This window comes from Neofelis nebulosa, chromosome 8 (genome assembly GCF_028018385.1).
Source record: "Neofelis nebulosa isolate mNeoNeb1 chromosome 8, mNeoNeb1.pri, whole genome shotgun sequence".
Taxonomy (NCBI): domain Eukaryota; kingdom Metazoa; phylum Chordata; class Mammalia; order Carnivora; family Felidae; genus Neofelis; species Neofelis nebulosa.
This window is the reverse complement of record NC_080789.1, coordinates 63,837,926-63,855,798: the sequence shown is the minus strand read 5'-3', so window position 1 is coordinate 63,855,798 and position 17,873 is coordinate 63,837,926. Positions and strand designations below refer to the sequence as shown.

General features: G+C 56.5%; 2 protein-coding genes and 2 long non-coding RNA genes across 5 annotated transcripts; 3 read left to right on the top strand and 1 right to left on the bottom strand.

Annotated features, from left to right (window-relative positions):
- Positions 1-1,942: 1,942 nt before the first annotated feature.
- Positions 1,943-8,226, top strand: ATG101 (autophagy related 101). Of its 2 annotated transcripts, none has more exons than XM_058742702.1 (4): positions 1,943-2,069; positions 2,331-2,453; positions 5,547-5,823; positions 7,519-8,226. In XM_058742702.1, the coding sequence occupies exons 3-4, from the start codon at positions 5,572-5,574 to the stop codon at positions 7,921-7,923; spliced, it is 657 nt and encodes a 218-aa protein (XP_058598685.1). In that variant the 5' UTR covers positions 1,943-2,069; positions 2,331-2,453; positions 5,547-5,571; the 3' UTR covers positions 7,924-8,226. The 2 variants fall into 2 exon arrangements, with proteins under 2 accessions (XP_058598685.1, XP_058598684.1); XM_058742701.1 differs by having other exon boundaries at positions 5,496-5,823.
- A 1,403-nt stretch (positions 8,227-9,629) lies between these two features.
- On the top strand, positions 9,630-10,861 carry SMIM41 (small integral membrane protein 41). The gene has a single exon (XM_058742703.1). The coding sequence runs from the start codon at positions 10,015-10,017 to the stop codon at positions 10,438-10,440; it is 426 nt and encodes a 141-aa protein (XP_058598686.1). The 5' UTR covers positions 9,630-10,014; the 3' UTR covers positions 10,441-10,861.
- Positions 10,862-12,726: 1,865 nt separating this feature from the next.
- On the bottom strand, positions 12,727-17,490 carry LOC131519570 (uncharacterized). Its single transcript, XR_009265698.1, has 4 exons — positions 17,384-17,490; positions 15,821-15,939; positions 15,249-15,711; positions 12,727-13,105 (listed from the first exon to the last, which is right to left on the bottom strand). It is a non-coding gene; the product is annotated as an uncharacterized LOC131519570 (long non-coding RNA).
- Positions 13,100-13,960, top strand: LOC131519571 (uncharacterized). Its single transcript, XR_009265699.1, has 2 exons — positions 13,100-13,541; positions 13,641-13,960. It is a non-coding gene; the product is annotated as an uncharacterized LOC131519571 (long non-coding RNA).
- Positions 17,491-17,873: the final 383 nt, after the last annotated feature.

The following is a 17,873-nucleotide window of genomic DNA, read 5'->3' as shown; positions in this document are numbered from 1 at the left end:
ATCAGTATTGGTACCAGGGATGATTATGAAGTCAGGACAGTGGCCTTGAAGGGCCCCGAGATGGAGGGTCTCAAGGGTAGAGGAGAGATCAGCCACTCCCTTCACTGACTGGCAGTCTCTGGGAGTTAAGCTCTGATCCCCCCACCCACCCAGGGCTGGTTCTAACCTCCTTGGGTCCCCCCTTTTTTTGCTCTTCACGCACTCTCCCCTCCCAATATTTTATGCTGATTCCCTCCTGGTTAAGACCATGCTCTGGAAGAGGTTGCTGGTCTGTGAGGCAGGCAGCTTTCTTCTTGCTGAGGCCCTGGAGGTACTCCCAGGCTGCCTGGGGAGAGGTAGCTGCACCTGGGACAGAGACAAACCAGAGACCAACGCTTCACAAGGGCACAACTAGGGGGAGATGGGGGAAGGGATAGGGAACAGATGAGGAGGGGGTAAAGGTCAGCCAGAAAAGGAGTTTAGAAAAACTGGATGGGAGAGGGGAAGCCTTAAGTGCGTGGGGGGTGGTGGGGGTAGGTGGTGTGCTGGAGCCAGCTGGTGCTGGTACTGCTACTCGAGAGCCCATTTTATCTCTGATGATCAAAATGTGATCCTTCATTCATTCTGGACTCTGCATTCAGTGATGTCCTGTAGTTCAAATCAGCCATCACTGGCAAACGTTACTAATGAAGGCATTTTCCCACTAGAGAGCAGGCTTTGGATGGGGTGTATTGGAGAACAGTAGTGTATGGGGAGGGTTAGGGTGGAGAAACCAGAAAGAGAACTTCGGTAGCCCTGTGGACTCCTGCATTTGAATCCCAGGCTCTGCCGCTTACTGGGTGAACTTGGGCGAGTTACGTAACCTTTCCCAGTGTCCGTTTCTTTATCGGCCTTCTAGGACTGATTGATATCAGGCTTACATTAATATATACAAAGCACTTAGAATTATACTCTTCACATTCCACTCAACAAATGTTATCTATTATGATTTGGGGAGAGAAAATGTGTGTTAGGAAAATGAGCATCCTAATCCTCAAGTAAACAACTCAGGAGTGTCTCCTTTGGGGCATGCCAGGCTCTGTGACCACTAACAAAACAACAAACTTCTGCCTGCCCTGGGCTTACAATCTACACGGAATACCAGATATGCTCCCAGAAGTTACAGAGCACTAAAACCGCACTCGTTTTCGCATAACACTTTACATTCCACAGAGGTCTTTCATATGAATTATTTCTTGTGATCGTCACAACAGCGCCTCCCTTATACAGGAGAAAATGAGTGATACAGAAAAGATGAGTGATGTCAAGAGGCTGACACAGGGGGCGATGGCAGAATTACGAGCCTTACAATTGTTACCAGATCGGTCACGGTAGAACATTAAGTAATGCCCCTGTATGGAGATAACAGACTAAGGTTAAGCCTCTTTCTCCAGCATTGTGGGGCCAGGGATCCTGTCTATTGTGCACACTGGCCAAGCTAAAGTTTTGCCATCCATTCAGCATCATGCAGCGCCCTGGCTTGGACTCATCTCCAGGCCACCTCTCCAAATGGCACCCCCTTCATCTGGGGGGATAGACGCCCCGTCCAGGGCTCTGCGCCCAGAGTTGGGAACTGGCTCGCCGCCGATGACTCCTCTCCGCCTTGGGAGGCGGCACAGAGCTCACTGGCCTCTCCTTCCCTCTCATCTCTATGGCGGAAGTGCGTGGTCCCAGCCGAAACACAACAACATTCTCGGTGGTGGGAGTGAATGGACTCGTCCAAGAGAGGGGGATACTTCTCACCCTCAAATCTTAAAACGCGAGAGATAATCAAGAAAAAAGTAGCATGTTTTTGCGGAGCAGTATGTGGCTCCCTGTGTCCGCCGGCGTGACTGTAAGGCGGACCGAGCGGCTGCGCTGGCTGCGGGGCCCGGCCGGACGGGAGTTCGCGCCCCCGCCGGAGGCCGATGGAGCCGGTGGAACCCGCCCCGCTGGGAAGGGGGGTGCCGAGGCGCGAACTTCCGCCGCCGGCGCCGCCTCCTGCCGCGGTGGCCTGGCGCCCGCGGCTAGGGGACCGAACCGTCGTGGGCTCTCAGACGCGGGCTCCGGAGGTGGGGGACCGTTTTAACCGTCTGCCCCCTTCCCGGGTGCAAGCGCGGGCACTCCCCGGGCCGGCGGGAGGGACGGCGCGCCTCGAACTCCAGAGCGCGGCCGGGGTGGGCGCGGGGCGCCACCCCCGGGACCTCAGGAGGCAGCTCCTCCCCGGACCCTGGACCTTGGAGTAGTGGCGGTGGGAGAAACGGGACCCGGGAGGAGGGTCCTTCTGCGGCCCGCCCGAGTGTCTTGACGCCGAGCCTTGTTTTTGCTTTTAGTCCGTCCCTAGCGCTCAGCCGCAGGTGCGGAGGTCGGAGAGCACCTGCGGAGCGGGCGCCTGCGCGTGGGGAGGAGGAAGGGCATGGGCAGAGCCTGAGTCACCCGCGCTCCAGCCTGTACACGTAAGTGGGCATGGGGGTGCCCGGGGCTCCAGCATGGCCCAGTGCTCTGCAGACCTGGGCCTGGAGGGGGACCAGAGGGAGGCGACTTCTCGCGCCCTGCTCTGGAGGGCTCGCTGCTCACCGGAGGCGGGGGTGAGGGGAAGGGGACAGACAGGCTCATCACAGACCAGAGGTGGCTTGCTGTGGGAAGGAGGCTGGAGTTGGTTAGTACTGGCCTCCTGCAGGAGTGTTTCCTACAACAGTGCTTAGAATGAGGGAAGAGCCTGGGCGTGGGGCAAAAGAAAAAAGTGGCCTGTTTTTTTTTTTTTTTTTTTTTTAAGTTTTAAAAAATGTTTAATTTTGAGAGAGAGAGAGAGAGAGAGAGAACGAACGAACACAAGGGGGGGAGGGGCAGAGAGAGAGGGAAACACAGAACGCGAAGCAGGCTCCAGGCTCTGAGCTGTCAGCACAGAGCCGGATGTGGGGCTCAAACCCACCAGCGCCGAGATCATGACCTGAGCCGAAGTCCCACGCTCAACTGACTGAGCCACCCAGGCGCTCCAGTGGCCTGTTTGGAGGTTTGTGGGGGACGCAAGAGGGGGAAGTGGCGGAAGAAGGGGGAGCTGGACCAGAACTGGGAGTATGAATGGGAGGGCGTGAATAGAGGGCAGAAATGAGTGGGAGAACCCCCCTCCTCCTGAGTGTAGAAGCCAATTCAGTAGCCCTCGGAGGGACCTGGAGCTCCTGGGTCAGGGTGAATTGAGCAGTTACTTTGTAAGTACTTTCTGAGTACTGAGTTTCCAGTTTCAAGTATGATCTGGTCCCTGCCCTCCAGGAAAGGTCTAGTGGGAGAGACAAGACTGTATAACATCTCGTGAAGAGATGCCTTCTAGGACAGGTAGACCCGGGCTGATAGCCGAGTGAGAGGCAGAACCAGCTTGATCTCTGAGCCGTCCACAGACTGCCTCGTGTTCACTGCTGAGCACTGCTGTATTATGGGGATTGAGACAAATACACTTAGAAGAGAGCTGCCAGATAAGATGTCATGTCCAGCTGGCGTGTTATGGGGACTGGGGACCCTTAACCTGTGGTTGGGGTAAGGGGTGATGAAAGAGTCGCTTCCAGGGATCAGAAAGGCACATTAGTGGAAAAGGGGTGAGACTTACTCCGTGTGGCTCCTGACATCCAGACTATGACCGGTGGTTAGGGGCGCCTGGCTGGCTCAGTCAGTAGAGCACATGACTCTTGATCTCAGAGCTGTGAGTTTGAGGCCCGGGTTGGGTGTAAAGATTACTTAAAACCAAAACAAAAGCACTGCGGCCAGTGGTTTGAAGCAGTAAGGGGCAGATCCTTTCTGTAGAAGGAACAACTGGGTAGAGCTGTCTGAAGATGGAATGGTCTGCTGTGAGGGGTGGCCGAGCTCTCTGTCAGGAGAGGTGTGTTAAGCTGAACCCGCAGGAGGGAACTTGACCCTTCCTTCTCCTTCAGGGCTCCTGTTCAGTTACTTCCCAAGGTCTGGTTCTCAAGTCTGTTCTTCCCTTTCCAGTCTGTCCCCCGGTGCTGTATTGTAGCGTGTGTCCTCTCTCAGCAGAAATGATCTTATAACGAATTATAGTGGCTAACACTTACTGTTTACTCCTTGGCAGGTACTGCTTTAAGTGCTTTACAGATGCTAACTCATCCAGTCCCTGAGACAGGCCTTGCGAGGTAGCTTTTATTAATAGCCCCTTTATATAGATTTGGGAAACTGAGGCACAGTGGGGTTAAGTAGCTTGCCCGAGATCACGCGGTGAGCAGGTGGCACGGCTGGGGTTCCAACCTGGGCTGTCTGGCATTGTTCTTAACCACTATTCTGCGTTTTACGTAGGCAATTTTATTTGATCCTCACAAGAATCCAAATTGACGGATAAAACACCCTCAGAGAGGTTGAGTGATTTGCGTAAGACCACAGAGCATGGTAGAGGAGAGCTGGGGTCCAAACCAGGACTGTTGGACATGAAAACTCCCACACTTTGCACTTCACTCCCCCACATCCTATTGTGCTGCCCTTGTAACCGTCCCTACTGTTGTGGCCTCTAACTGGACTTCTTGCCCAGCCTTTCTGCTTTAAATCTGAGAGTTTCTACTTCAGAGTCTGTGGATGGCTCTGGAACTAGGTGAGATTTGGGGTGTGTGTGTGTGTGTGTGTGTGTGTGTGTGTGTGTGTGTGTGAGTCAGGTGTTAAAGCCCAGTCTTCATAGTTTTCACTGCTTTCTCAGAGCAGTTTCTGACCACAAAATAGTTCAGAGCCATCCTTTGGTTTTTATCCAGAGTTAAGTTTCTAAATTTTTTTTTTTTTTTTTTTTTTTTTACATTTTATTTAGTTTTGAGAGAGAGACAGAGAGAGACAGAGAGCACAAGTGGGGGAGAGGCACAGAGAGAGGGAGACACAGAATCCAGGCTCCAGGCTCCAAGCTGTTCAGCACAGAGCCCGACGCGGGGCTCGAACTCACAAACCGTGAGATCATGACCTGAGCCGAAGTTGGACACTTAACTGACTGAACCACCCAGGGGCCCCAGAGTTAACTTTCTGATGCACAGATTTGACCTTGGCACAGTGATGCATCGACTCTTCACTGCCCTCAGCACCATCCAGATGCCTTAACCTGGTCGTTCAAGGTCCCAGGCAGTCAGACTTCAATCTGTCTCTTCTTTTAACTCCCACCTTGTACTCTTGCCACTCAGGTAACATTTACCTGCCTTTCTCTCCTGCATTCCTGTGGCCTGTCAAGGGCAGGGGCTGTTCTTGCCTTTGAACGGCCAGTGCCTGATACCTGTCGCACAGTGAACATTTGCTGTAAACTGCGCTGAACGCTGTACTGAAGTCAAGCCTTGGCTGGTTGTTTGGACTGTGACTTTGAGGGTCCCTCCCTTTCTGATCCCAAGAGTCTTTTTGATGGTATGTGTCGTTGAAATGCAGAGGAGGGCCACGTAGTTGGAGGCTGGCTGGGCCAGAAAGGACGTGACAGGTGACATGCAGGTCATCGAGAAGGTGTCCGCTTTCTGACCTGGCTGCTCTTGCAGGGTGGCCCCTGGCTGGGGTGAAGCTCCCCCGTCTTTATTCTTGTCCCCCAGCGCGGTGTGGGCTGCCGGCTGCAGGATGAACTGTCGCTCGGAGGTGCTGGAGGTGTCGGTGGAAGGGCGGCAGGTGGAGGAGGCCATGCTGGCCGTGCTGCACACCGTGCTTCTGCACCGCAGCACGGGCAAGTTCCACTACAAGAAGGAGGGCACCTACTCCATCGGCACCGTGGGCACCCAGGATGTGGACTGTGACTTCATCGACTTCACCTACGTGCGCGTCTCCTCTGAGGAGCTGGACCGTGCCCTGCGCAAGGTTGTCGGGGAATTCAAGGTAGGGGTGTGGCCCGGGGGGTGGCAGGTGGACCTCGAACGCCCCTCCACCCTGGCTTGCTGTTGGACCCTTCCCGGGTGTTCACGTCAGCTTCTTCCAGGTTCTAAAGGACGGTCATGTTCGGCGCTCCTTGTGGGGAGGATGGCTTTGGGCGAGGGCAGGGAGTGACGGCAGGGAGGCGTCAGGTCCCATGGGGTGATCGCTGCCCGCATGGTCTTGACCTTCTATCTGACTGTCCGGCTCTCCCTGCTGACGCCTTTTCTTGCTTGTACTTTTCCCTTCAGCAGTCTGGGCCTTTCCTATGTGAAGTTCCCTGGGAGGGAGGGTTGCTGGGCTCGGGTGGGGCGCCCCGGGCCTGTGGTTGTATGTGCCTGTGTAGGCGTGGAGAAAGGTGGGAGGGCATATCAGGCTGCCAACGGTGGGAATGGGGATTTGATTTTTTTTAGGTTTTAAAGTAAGAGGGAATTTTTTTAAGGTGCCGTCTCTGAGGTCAGCGGAGGAGGGTTGTCTGTCTGACTTCCAGTCCACAAATGTTTGGAGGGCCCCTACACTGCCAGGCACCATGGCCTATGCTCATGGTGGGAGGCCACAGTGTCTCCCCATCCTCACTCCCCAGCCCCTCTGAGACCAGAAAGGGCAAATTCATGAGTTTCCCCATCCCTCGTCAAGGGAGGCAGTGGTCGTCACTGTCCTCCAGATGCCTCAAAGAGACATGTGGAACGTAATGGTTAAGAGCATGGATTCCGGAGCCAGGCTCTTTCACCCAACGAGCGTGTGACCTTGGGCAGGTGACTCCGCTTCTCTCGCCCTCGGTTCCCCTGTATGTAAAATTGGAACGACAATCGTACCTGCTTCACGGGGCATACGCACTGTGAGGATTAAATGAATCGAATGTGTCAAGTGGGTGAACCAGCCTGGCACCCCAGTAAGCATCGTAGAAGTGTTAGCCCTTACGACTACCAGTCAAAGTCACGTGACCTCGGTGTGTCCACAAAGGAGAGAATTGTTCCTTGATAGACGGTTCAGGACTTGAGGGAAGCATCCTTACCCTCCGAGTTGGCCCTAAAATTCAGATGGAAGGGTGCTTCAGGGTCCTACCTGCCTTAGGAGTGTGGGGCCACCACAGCCCCTGGAGGTAGGGGATAGGCAGAATTATTGGATGAAATGGTCTCATTCGCTTCTCAGAAGAGAAAAGGGAGAAGCTGGATCTCATATGTCCTTCCCTTCCCCCTTGTGTGTGTTTTTGTTTTTTGTTTTTTTTTAAGTTTATTTATTTTGGGAGAGACAGAAACAGTGTGAATGGGGGAGGGGCAGAGACAGAGGGAGAGAGAGAGAATCCCTAGCAGGCTCCGAGCTGCCAGCACAGAGCCCGGTGCGGGGCTCGAACTCATGAAACCATGAGATCATGACCTGAGCCGAAATAAAGAGTCAGACGCGCAACCAACTAAGCCACCCAGGTGCCCCTCCCGCTTTTCTTTAGCGTCAGATTTTGTTGATTTGCTTGGAGCACTCAAGTTGAGGCTGGCAGGTTGCTGTGTCATTTCACACGAATCCTTTACCCTCTGTGGGTCTCATTCCCCGCCCTCCCTGAAGGACTAATAAAGCTAGGAGAGCCTAATTCCCTGGGGGGTAGGAAGCACACTGAGAGCTCCTCCAAGGTCTTGGCCTGCTCATCCGTTCCCCCTCCTTCCCCAGGATGCACTGCGCAACTCTGGGGGTGATGGGCTGGGGCAGATGTCCCTGGAGTTCTACCAGAAGAAGAAGTCTCGCTGGCCTTTCTCAGACGAATGCATCCCCTGGGAGGTGTGGACAGTCAAGGTGCACGTGGTAGCTCTGGCCACAGAGCAGGAGCGGCAGATCTGCCGGGAGAAGGTGGGTGAGAAGCTCTGTGAGAAGATCATCAACATCGTGGAGGTGATGAACCGGCACGAGTACCTGCCCAAGATGCCCACGCAGTCGGAGGTGGACAACGTGTTTGACACAGGCTTGCGGGACGTGCAGCCCTACCTCTACAAGATTTCCTTCCAGATCACTGATGCCCTGGGCACCTCGGTCACCACGACCATGCGCAGGCTCATCAAAGACACCCTTGCCCTCTAGGCCTTACTGGGGCCTTGGGCTCTCCTTGATGGCTTGCAGACCTTGGCTTCTGGGGATCGTACCGTTGGCCCCTTGGGGCTCGGGAACCTGCCCCAGGTCCTTGATGAGACTTGGAATGGCCACCCCTGGCTTCCTTGTTTTGTGGTTGCCAGTCTCTGGTCATTCTTTTAACCTTGGCTGATGGTCAAGTCTGGCCTTCACTGTCTCTCCACACCCCTGATGGGGGTTCCCCTTCCTTCTCTGCTGTATGGAAGAGCCATCGCTAGGATGGTGAATAAAGTTGAGAATGTGAGTTCAGGTTGAGCCATCTCTCCCTTGGCTTGTGTTCGGCCCGGAAACATTCACACTTTCTGACAGACCTATGAGGATACAGGTGTGTGTTGAGGGTATTATTCCAGCGTGATGGGGGGATGGGATTAAAACTGACCAATTTTGTACTTTGTGGGACATTCATGTAAGCAGGTGTTAACCATTCAGGTGTCACCATGTCAGTCCTATGAATGATGACACAGATCAGGATCTGGTGCTTTTGGATAGGACTGTGCCGTTTCTTCTCCCTCCTTAAGGAAGCGGTGATAGCCCTGCCCTTTATATCATCTGGTCTTATTTCATGATTGCCTCAAAAAGTACCTTTTCTGTCTTCATAGAGCACGTACAGGTCCCCATGTGCATCAGAAAGCTCATCTGATTTGGGGTTTCTTTCCCTGGAGAGAGATCGGCCAGCTTGAGGCAGGTGTCTGAGAGGTGTTCCAGGTCGGGCTGGCCCTGGCTGGTTGTTAGGACACTGCTTTGTTAACACACTCATTTCTACATCAGCATACTCAAGATCAGTGAACTCCTTATTGTGTACTTTTTACTGATTTAGTCTGTATTTTACAATTCTTTTTCTTTGTATATGGGCGGTTCTGCTAGGCCAAATGGCGTGGGTGGGTGGGGGTCTTGCCCCTGGAGCCAGTAGATAGGATGGCCAGGAAGCGTTCACCACATTTATCTCATTCCAGGTCACCTTAGCCCTGTGATATTTCACAACAGATCTAGTACGGTCTTGCCCTTGATCTCCGGAGCATTGGGAGAATTCAGGAGGTTCTCGGGGCTTTGGAGATGGGGAAGGCCATTTCCTAGCAAGTCCTTGATGGTGTATAATCCCCACCTGGCCCCACTGCAACGCTCGAGACCTTGTTTTCCTCCTAGCTGGCCATTAGCTAATCCTTCCTGAGGGGTTGGTTGACTGATAGAGCTGTTTGTTGGCCGTGATTTTGTTTTTAAAAAGCATAGCGTTGCTGTCTTTCAGGAGACCTGAGCAGAAGGGTCTTGACTCCATCCCGGCTTTTTGAGACTTTCTACTTGTCTGCAGCCAGACTCTGAGACACTCTGCTCCACACTGCCCACCCCCGCTCCAGGTTGGCTGTGGGCCACCCAGCTGGCAGTGAACTCCCCTTGGTGGACAGAACAGTAACATTTCCATTCCTTTTGGTATTATAATTTCCTGTATGTAGGGGACTGATTTACTCAAGGTCAGGGCAGGAGCCCTGGTGACTCAAATATGCTTTCTCATTGGTTGGTAACTCCTTGATCTCTGGGACCTGAGCAAAAGAATGGGAGTAGGACTTGAAGCCCCCCCCCCCCCCCCCCCTTCCCTGCTTGCTGTCAGCCCAAGGAGGCACTGGCCTGCTTGTCCAGCTCCGAGAGGCTCCCAGAGGCGATGATGGAGGAGTAAGGATACACATCCCTCAGGTCTTGGAGGCTGCTCATTTGCCTCCTGTTCAAGTGGCCCCCTGGGCCACCTAGCAGTATTGAGCTTTGGCCCAAGGACAGCCAGGAATGCTTGCTTGTCTTGTGTCCTGCTTAGTGCGGTGGCACCCCAGGCAGCACCTGGGATGGGGTCTGGAAGGGCTTTTCAGGGTTCTGAGGGAGGTGCTATCTTGACTTCCTTTGTCAAGGGAGAGAGGGAAAGCCTTGTGGACCCGACTCCTGGGTTTGGTTGAATGCATGGGCCGGATTCCCATGCGTGGGTGTAGAGGCCCTTGGGACGAGAAGAAACAACCCTGGGCCCTGGGAGTCTGGGCCATAGTCCACACTGGAAGATATTGAATGCTCAGCGCCCGAGGGAGCCTACAGCGCCTGGGATCCGCCCCTCGGGGACCTCCCCTATGCAGCCCGGCGAGGCCCGCCTGCTGGCTTGGGCTCCCGCACATCTGGCCCTTCCGCGCACATCTGGGCAGCCGGCATCTTAGCATGAACGGCTCTGGGGCGGGCGCTGCGGCCCCAGCCACTTGGCTGAGCTCCTGCTGCAACCAGTCGGGGGTGCTGCCCGAGCCCCCCGAGGGGCCTCCCGTCGTGCAGGCGGCGGTGCTGGGCGTGCTGTCACTGCTCGTGCTCTGCGGGGTCCTGTTCCTGGGCGGTGGCCTCCTCCTGCGTGCGGAGGGCCTGACGGCGATGGTGCTCCGCGAGCGGCGCGCGTCCCGCGAGGCCGAGTCCAGCGGCGCCGGCCGAGGTGACGACGACGACGACTCCTAGGCACCCATACGCTCGAGGGCGGGGGTCGCGGCCTCCGGGGCGGCCCACGACTCGGCCCTGCTGCGGAGAGGGGTGGGGGTGGGAGGGCTCGGCGCCCTCCCAGCCCTCCCCACCCTCCGCGAGCCTGGCGCTGCGCAGGTGAGAATGCCGAGGGCGGAGTTGGGGGGCAGCTCTTCAGCGACTCTGCCTGGGCTCTGCACGTCCCCAGGGTGGGGCCTGCAGCCACCCCAAGTGTGCCAGGACCTGAGGGAAGAGGCTGCCACCCTCTCTTCTCCCGATCTCGTGTCTCTCCAGCGGCGTCTCACCCATGTCCTTTCTCTAGAAGAGCGGGTCACCCTGCGTGAGGGGGAAGCTGGGCGGGTCAGAGGGGCCTCAGTGTGCTTTGGAGCTCTTCTACCCTGCACGCACCCCCCCCCCCCCCCCCCCCCCCCGCCCCGCGATTGCTCAGCCCCACGGGAACTGAGGCCCAACTCAGCGGTGCCCCAGCACTACCCATGCCGCTGGGAGGCTGAGGAGAGACACTGTCACCGAAACTCGGACAACCCAGGCCTTTGCTGCTTCCTCCTCCTCTCCTTCCTGAAGCCTTGTCCCCAGAAGGGGGTTTGAGTAAGATTCCTCGCTATGGCCCCCCTCTTGAGGCAGGGATGGGAGTGTGGGTCCTGTTTTATGGCAGAGCCAGGGGCCTGGAGGTCTCTGGGGGATGGGGAGGTATGGCCGGGGTCCCCCCTCTCCCAGTCCCTTTTCTGGTTGTTGGGGCGCAGAGGTGGCCCTGAGCAAGGAGCTTTGTGGTATGTGTGGGGAAGGCGGTGGATGGCAAGATTCCTGACAGCCGGGGGGCCTCATGAGCACATTGCTGCAGGAAGCTGGGGCTGAGGATTCCCAGCTGTGGAGGCTCCATCTGGCTCTCCAAGGACAAGAACCATCTGGAAGGAAGGGCCTGGGTGGCCTAAAGACAAGGTAATTCCAGGCCAAGGCCACCTGGGGCACAGCCCCAGGAGTTGGGCAGGGAAGCCTTCACTGTCTCTCTCCTCTGCTCAGTGTTGTACCCACGGGCCCCTGGGAGGTTTCTGTGGGTATGGCTGTTCTTTGGGGGTGTCTCTGACCTGTAGCTTGTCACGGGCAGAGGCAGGGTCCTAGCTTCCTTCTGAGAAGACAGTCGGTGCACATGAGGAAAGCCTGGTGAGGGGAAGGTGACAGCATGGGCAGCGTGTGGCTGAGCAGCTGTGAAGCTGACGATGTGTGATCTGTGACAGAGCAGCCCAGGGTTTAGCGCTAATCCCAGGCAGTTGTGCCACACTGGCCTTGCTGAGCTGTGGACTTCTCACCTCAGGGACACCACTGCCACCCCCTTGGAGGGAGAGGGCTGGCCAGGGCAGTGCGGGGTGTGTGTGTGTGTGTGTGTGTGTGTGTGTGTGTGTGTGTGTGTCTGCTCTGGCACAAGGGCAGCAGGCTGGGCCTGGGGGACACCTCCCACCTCCCTTTGCTGTGTCCCGGACGAGGGGTGAGAATGCCCTCTTTTTATTGTATCCAGGTTCCTTCACCCCCCCTTGCCTGATCACATCCTGCTGTTTTTCTCCTTCCTGTGCCCTGTGCTCTCCCCTCCTTCCCTAGCTGGGATTGTAGAATTCCCACGTGTGCTGTGAACCCTGTATTTTACAAATGGGGCTGCTCGGAGAGAAGAGAGTGATGCGCTCAAGTGAACGACAGAGCTGGAACTGACCGCTGGGGGCTCCTGATTCCGAGCTTAGGGGTTGGGGGCAGCATCCCTGAGTGAGAAGGCCCATCCCTGGGTTATTCCTCTTGCCCTGTCCTCCTTCATTTCCCACCAGTGTTTGAGATGCTGGTGCAGAATAGGACCTCTGCCTGTGAAGGAATGAACCTTCACATACACACCCCCACTTGGCATATGGCTTCTGGGACTGGAACCCAAAACCCCCATGTTACTGCCTCGCTCCTGACCCTTCTTCCCCAGTGGCCTTGTTAGACAGCCATTCATTGCTGGCGACAGCCTTCCAGGAACCCGCAGCTGCTCCCCAGCCAGCTGGGCTCAGCTTTCCCGGCCTGAACCTGAGGGTGGGGGTGGGCTCAGAGAGTCAACTGGAATATGTATCTATGGAGAACAATCCAAATGGGCAGAGCAGAGGGATCAGAGGTGAGGGCCGTGACTTTTGGACTGGCATTTGGATTCAAGTCTGGGTGGTGGTAGGGGTGTACTGAGAGATCCAGTGGAGGGAAGGGCTGTGCCTCCAGCGTCATGTGTCTGCTGGAGGGGGCAAGCCAAGGGGGTAGGCAAAGCCTTTATATGTTTATTTAATGTTTATTTATTTTTGAGAAGGAGACAGTGCGAGTGGGGGAGGGGTAGAGAGAGAGGGAGACACAATCTGAAGCCGGCCCCGGGCTCTGTGCTGACAGCTCCGAGCCGGATACGGGGCTCGAACTCGAGAGCCGCGAGATCATGACCTGAGCTGAAGTCGGATGCTCAATGGACTGAGCCACCCAGCTGCCCTGGCAAAGGCTTTCTTCATCCAACTTCCTGCCTTTGCTGTCTGTTTAACTCAGTGCTTGGAGAGCCAGAGTGTGGGATGTGCCGGGGACTTCGATGTTCTTGGGGGAAGATACTGAGATGTTTCCTATGGAACTCTGACCCTGGCCAAGGCTGTCAAGGCTGGGGAGGAAAAAGATTTAGAAAACTGGGGAATGAGTGCCACCGTCACCCCCATCTGTCAGGCTCCAACTTGGAGTGACAGGTGGGGGGAGTGGGTGTGGGCTGAGTGCCATGGAGTGAGGCTGGGCATCTGGACCCCCCCAGCAGGCTCCATTAGCCTGCACTGTCCCTGAGGGAAAGGCTGGGGCCGCAGATGGGTGATCTTCCCTCACCCTTCCTGCCGCCTGTGAGTTTGACCCTGAGTTGGAAAGAGCTGTCGGGTTTTTCCGGTCCGTGTCGGGTTTTCCTCCCCTTCCATGCAGTACAACTCCCTTTCCAGCGAAGGTGGGGGTCGCTCTCTGTTACAGATCCTGAGCCTTGCGTGGTCTGTTGGTCTGTCTCCCGGAGAGCTCCACTGCCAGCCTGCCATGCTGGGGAGCTCTCGCTCCTTTGAGCCGTGAGTGTTGCGGACAGCAGCCCGGGAGAGACCTGGATTGGGGTGAGGCCTCCACCGGGATCCTCGCATTCAACCCGGCCTCCAATGTGCTCCACTCAGCCTCCTGCAGTCCTCCTGGGCGCGGCTCCCGGAATGACCAAATCCCCTGAGCATCCACCGCGCGCCCAGGGCACTGAAGCAGACGTATACCCTGCATACTCCATGCAGCCAATGCCGGCTGTGCCTCCTGACTTCCAGGCCTCCGAGGACATGAGTGCAGTCCCTGTCCCATCTCTGATACAGGGCTGCTGTGGTCCGACAGGCCGGTGACCCATCCCTGCTGAGGGCTGTGGTCACTGTCACCCATTCGGAGATCTTGGGTGTCCCAGCGAGGCCCTATCACTTCCTGTGGCTTGTTATTAAACACGTTGGTCATGCAAGTTTGGCATATACAGTCTGTGTTTCCAGCTCCAGACTCTTGGTATTTGTGGTACCCTGCTCCCACCCTCCCTGCAGTTTGAACATTTTCTGGCTGATGCTGAAAGAGCAGCTCCAGCCGTGGCCCCTCTGCCCGGGGCTCTCCTCAGTGGTGGCTATTCCCTGTCAACACCCCGATCCAAATCTAAGGGTGGGTAGGAGGTGCGGCCAGGTGGCCACTCTCGTGCCAGCACTCGACTGCCCCCCTGTGGCCAGTGTGGGCAAGAACACCACTTCCTTCAACCGCTGAACTGGGGTCTAATCACACACAGGCCAGCGTTAACCTGAGGTGCTTTGAAATGAGAAGGGGTTTTGTGAGCGTGTGCACTGAATTCTAGATGGTAAACCGTCCTGAACCTCGGTCTCTCCATCTATAAGATGGGGGCAGCAATGTCATGGTGAGGATCCAACAGGTAATGTACTTGTCTACAGATGAAAGGTTTTCTGCACGGTAATTATCATGTGATGTTACTTCCCGCTCCCTGAACCTGACCATCCCCAGAGAAGAGGTGTAGAACCACCCACCCGGTTCCTGGGAACACTTCATTTATTCATCTTTTCCATGAGTATTCACCGAGTGACTGCTCTGTGCCAGGCATGCTCACGAAACTGAAGTTAAAAGAGACAATAAGAAGTGGCCAGTGTCAACGGAGCCAAGAGCAGAGAGTAACCTGCTCATAGAGAAGATGGTGTGCAGAATGGACACGTATGGGGCGAAGAAAGCGAAGGAACATTCTGGACAGAGGTGCAGAGAGGCGTGGGGCTGGGGGTACCCTAGGAGCAGGGTGTGAAGGGAGATAAGACCAGAGGCGAGGCGGCTGAAGAGGAGTGGAATTTACCCTGGGGGTGGTCAGGTATCCAGAGGGCTTCAGGCTGCCGGGTGACATGGTGAGCTCTGGACCTCAGGGGGTCGTGACAGAAGTTTGTGTGTTGGGGGAGGGGGGAGCAGGCTGGACAGCAAGGAGGCTGTGATCAAAACCTGGGAAAGCAATAGTGGCCTGGACTAGGAGGGGAAAGCAAGGGCATAGATCCAAGCAGTATTTGGGGCCCAGGCTTTGGTCACTAGTTGGATGTGAGGGACACGGGATCTGGGTCCTGCTGTGAAGTCCTGGGCCGTTGGAGGTGCCTGCCACCGACTGAGGTGACATGTTATCAGCTGGTCTGCATTTACTGGAAACCCAAATGATACCTGGCTTGAGCAGAGGGAATTTATTGGCCCATGTAACTGAAAAGCCCAGGGGTAGCTCTCACCTCAGGCCTGCTGTGACTCAGGTCTCAGTCAATGTTGGTTCCTCCTCCTTCCGTGGCTTAGTCTGCTCACTGCGGTCAGCCTCTGGCAGGGTGGTCTGGTGTTAAGAGCGAGGACTTGGAATCACACAGCTGGATGTGAACTCTGGCACCGCATTTGCCAGCCGTGTGATCCGTGCAAGGGGCTCAATCCCTCAGTGGCTAGAGCGGGGAGAGGCAGGGCCTCGCTTGTGCATTTTTGGGATGGATAAGATTCACGCATGCAGGGTGCCCGGCAGGGAGCAAATGCACAGTCCGTGTGCCTGTTATTAGTCCCAGCCTCTGAGTAAGGCAGGATGTTGGCTTTATTCTCAGGTTCAAATCCATCAGGAAAGAGGTGGGGTCATCTCCCCGGTCAGCCAGGCCGAACCCCTGGAGCAGCTGAGACTGGGCCTGTTTGACTCTGTGCTCATCCTGAATCACTGTGCTGCAAGGAGAGAATGTTCGAGGCCTCAGTCCCATGCTCTACTCACAGTGTATGTGTGTGGGGTGTCTTGACAAACCACAGGGCCCAGAGGAAGGGGATGTCTCCTCACCAGATCTAGGCCTGTTTCAGTCCTGGGGTGAACAGATGCGGTATGACCATAAACCAACCTGTGGCTGCTGCAGAGGGGACCGTGGATGCATCCAGTTCTGATGCGTTCTGGACGTGATGCTGCTAGAGACAGAAAACGGAGCTGTGGGAACGGGTCAGCTTTGGGGGAGTGGCTGGGGCAAGATGGGAGGAGACTTGGCATGCCACCCCGCAGGACGCCACTTAAAGGCAAGACAGAAGAGGGGCCCGTCAAGGAGGCAGAGGAGGAGATCCTGGGGAGGTGGGTGGGAAACCAGGGAAACTGCTATCTTGGCAGTCAGGGAAGGAAAGACTTTGGAACCGAGTGGGTGGCCAGGAGCGTCCACGTCCCAGCAGTTCTGGTGTCCTGGGAGGGGGCCTCGGCCTGAGACTTGCAGGGACAGAGTGGGGAGGGCTTCTTGCTAGGCCGTGTGGCCAGCCTGAGCCACCCGGCCACTACCCTCAACCTCGGGGGGGAAAAAGGAGCCCCTGTCCTGAAGAAAATGGAAACGGTGGACCCACGGTCGGGAGAAGGTTGGGTTTATTTTTTGTAGCACCCTTCCGGGTACCGTGTGAATGCTTACCTACCACACGCTCATCATACCCGGGCGAAATAAAGCAACACAGAACGAACACTCACAAAAGCACCTCATCCTACTCCGCGGCTACTGAGCCGCCCTTCCAAGGCGCAGCAGGCACACTGGTGAGAGTCCCGCATCCTGCCGGGTGACCCAGGGTGACTCCGCCTCTGAGACCCCTTCAGATGCTGCTGTGCTTTCTATTCCTTCAGCTTGCTCATTCACACATTTTCACGATGGTCCCTTGACCTCTCCCTTTCTAGGCCCTCCCTGTGGCGCAGCCCTGGCCGGCCTCCACGTCCCTCCTCTCCAGTTTGGAGTCCATGTGCGTTACCTCAGTCCTGCTCCTGCCCATCTCCTGACTTCACTCTTCCCACGGAGCCCTCCTGCTAGACCCTCAGCCCTGGATGGATGCAACTCTCTGTTCTTTGAACTCGCACCTGGCCGCTGCGTGCCTCCAAAGAACATCGCAGCCCCGGGCAGACTGGTGGCACCAAGAGTGGCCCCCCCAGTGGACCCTTGCCACACCTGGCCCTCCCTCCCTGCGGCTGGCTCTGTCTCCCAGCTGAATTTCGGCAAGACTTCCCCACTCTCAAGCCCTGCCCTCCCTCTTCCCCCCTGCGCTCCGCTCTCTGCTCCGACGTCCTCGCCGCCTGCTTCTCACGGAACAGAGGCGCCAGCGGACAACGCCCGCTGCCTCCGCTTCTGTCCCCAGATCTGCAGCGCGCCTCCTGGGAACCAGGGGCTTTCCTGTGGCCTGTCCCCGTGCTGAGGATGTGCTCCTGCCCCGGCGCACCCCTCCCCCTCCTCCGGCTCAGTGCCCTCTGCTGCTCCACTCGTTTCTTTAATGCTCCTTCAGTGGCTTCTTCTCCACTGACTCTGGCTTCCAAACACACTCAGGTTTCTTCCAGCTTAAAATAGCCCTCCTCCTCACCCAGTGCTCCTCCAGTTACTACCCCGCGTCTCACTTCATCTTTGTAGCCAGACTTTTTCAAAGAGTGGCCCGCACTTGCGCCCACGTGTGCGCCCTTCGCTCCTCTCCAGCCTGCCCTCTGTCCGAGCTGGCGGAAGGAGATCCAAGCCCTGGGGGGATGCGGTGTGTGTGTGTGTGTGTGTGGGGGGGTGGGGGGGTTGGTGGTTGAGGCCGCCTCGTAGTTCTTATCTCAGCGGCCCACCTGGCCACTTGCAGGGGACTGCTGCCCCCCCCCCCCCCCCCCCCTCCTCCCAGCTTCTGCAGGAAGCTCGGGGCCTTGGAGAGAGGAGGCTGTGACTCTGGGCTCCCCCTGGGTCCATCACTTAGTAATGGAAATCCTCTCTCTCACCGGTAAAATTGGATAATACTAACACCCACTGAGGGAAGCTCCCAGAGGATGTGGTCCAGAGTGTGGGAGCGCCAGCCTGGGTGGAACCTGGGCCCCCCAGCTCCCGGCTGCGTGCCCCTGGGGGAGTCTTGCTTTA

Excerpts from the sequence above, each read along its gene's own strand:
- ATG101 (XM_058742702.1), top strand. The coding sequence starts at position 5,572 with ATGAACTGTCGCTCGGAGGTGCTGGAGGTGTCGGTGGAAGGGCGGCAG. Across the intron at positions 5,824-7,518 it reads AGGTTGTCGGGGAATTCAAG|GATGCACTGCGCAACTCTGG; the intron begins GTAGGGGTGTGG and ends CTCCTTCCCCAG.
- SMIM41 (XM_058742703.1), top strand. The coding sequence starts at position 10,015 with ATGCTCAGCGCCCGAGGGAGCCTACAGCGCCTGGGATCCGCCCCTCGG.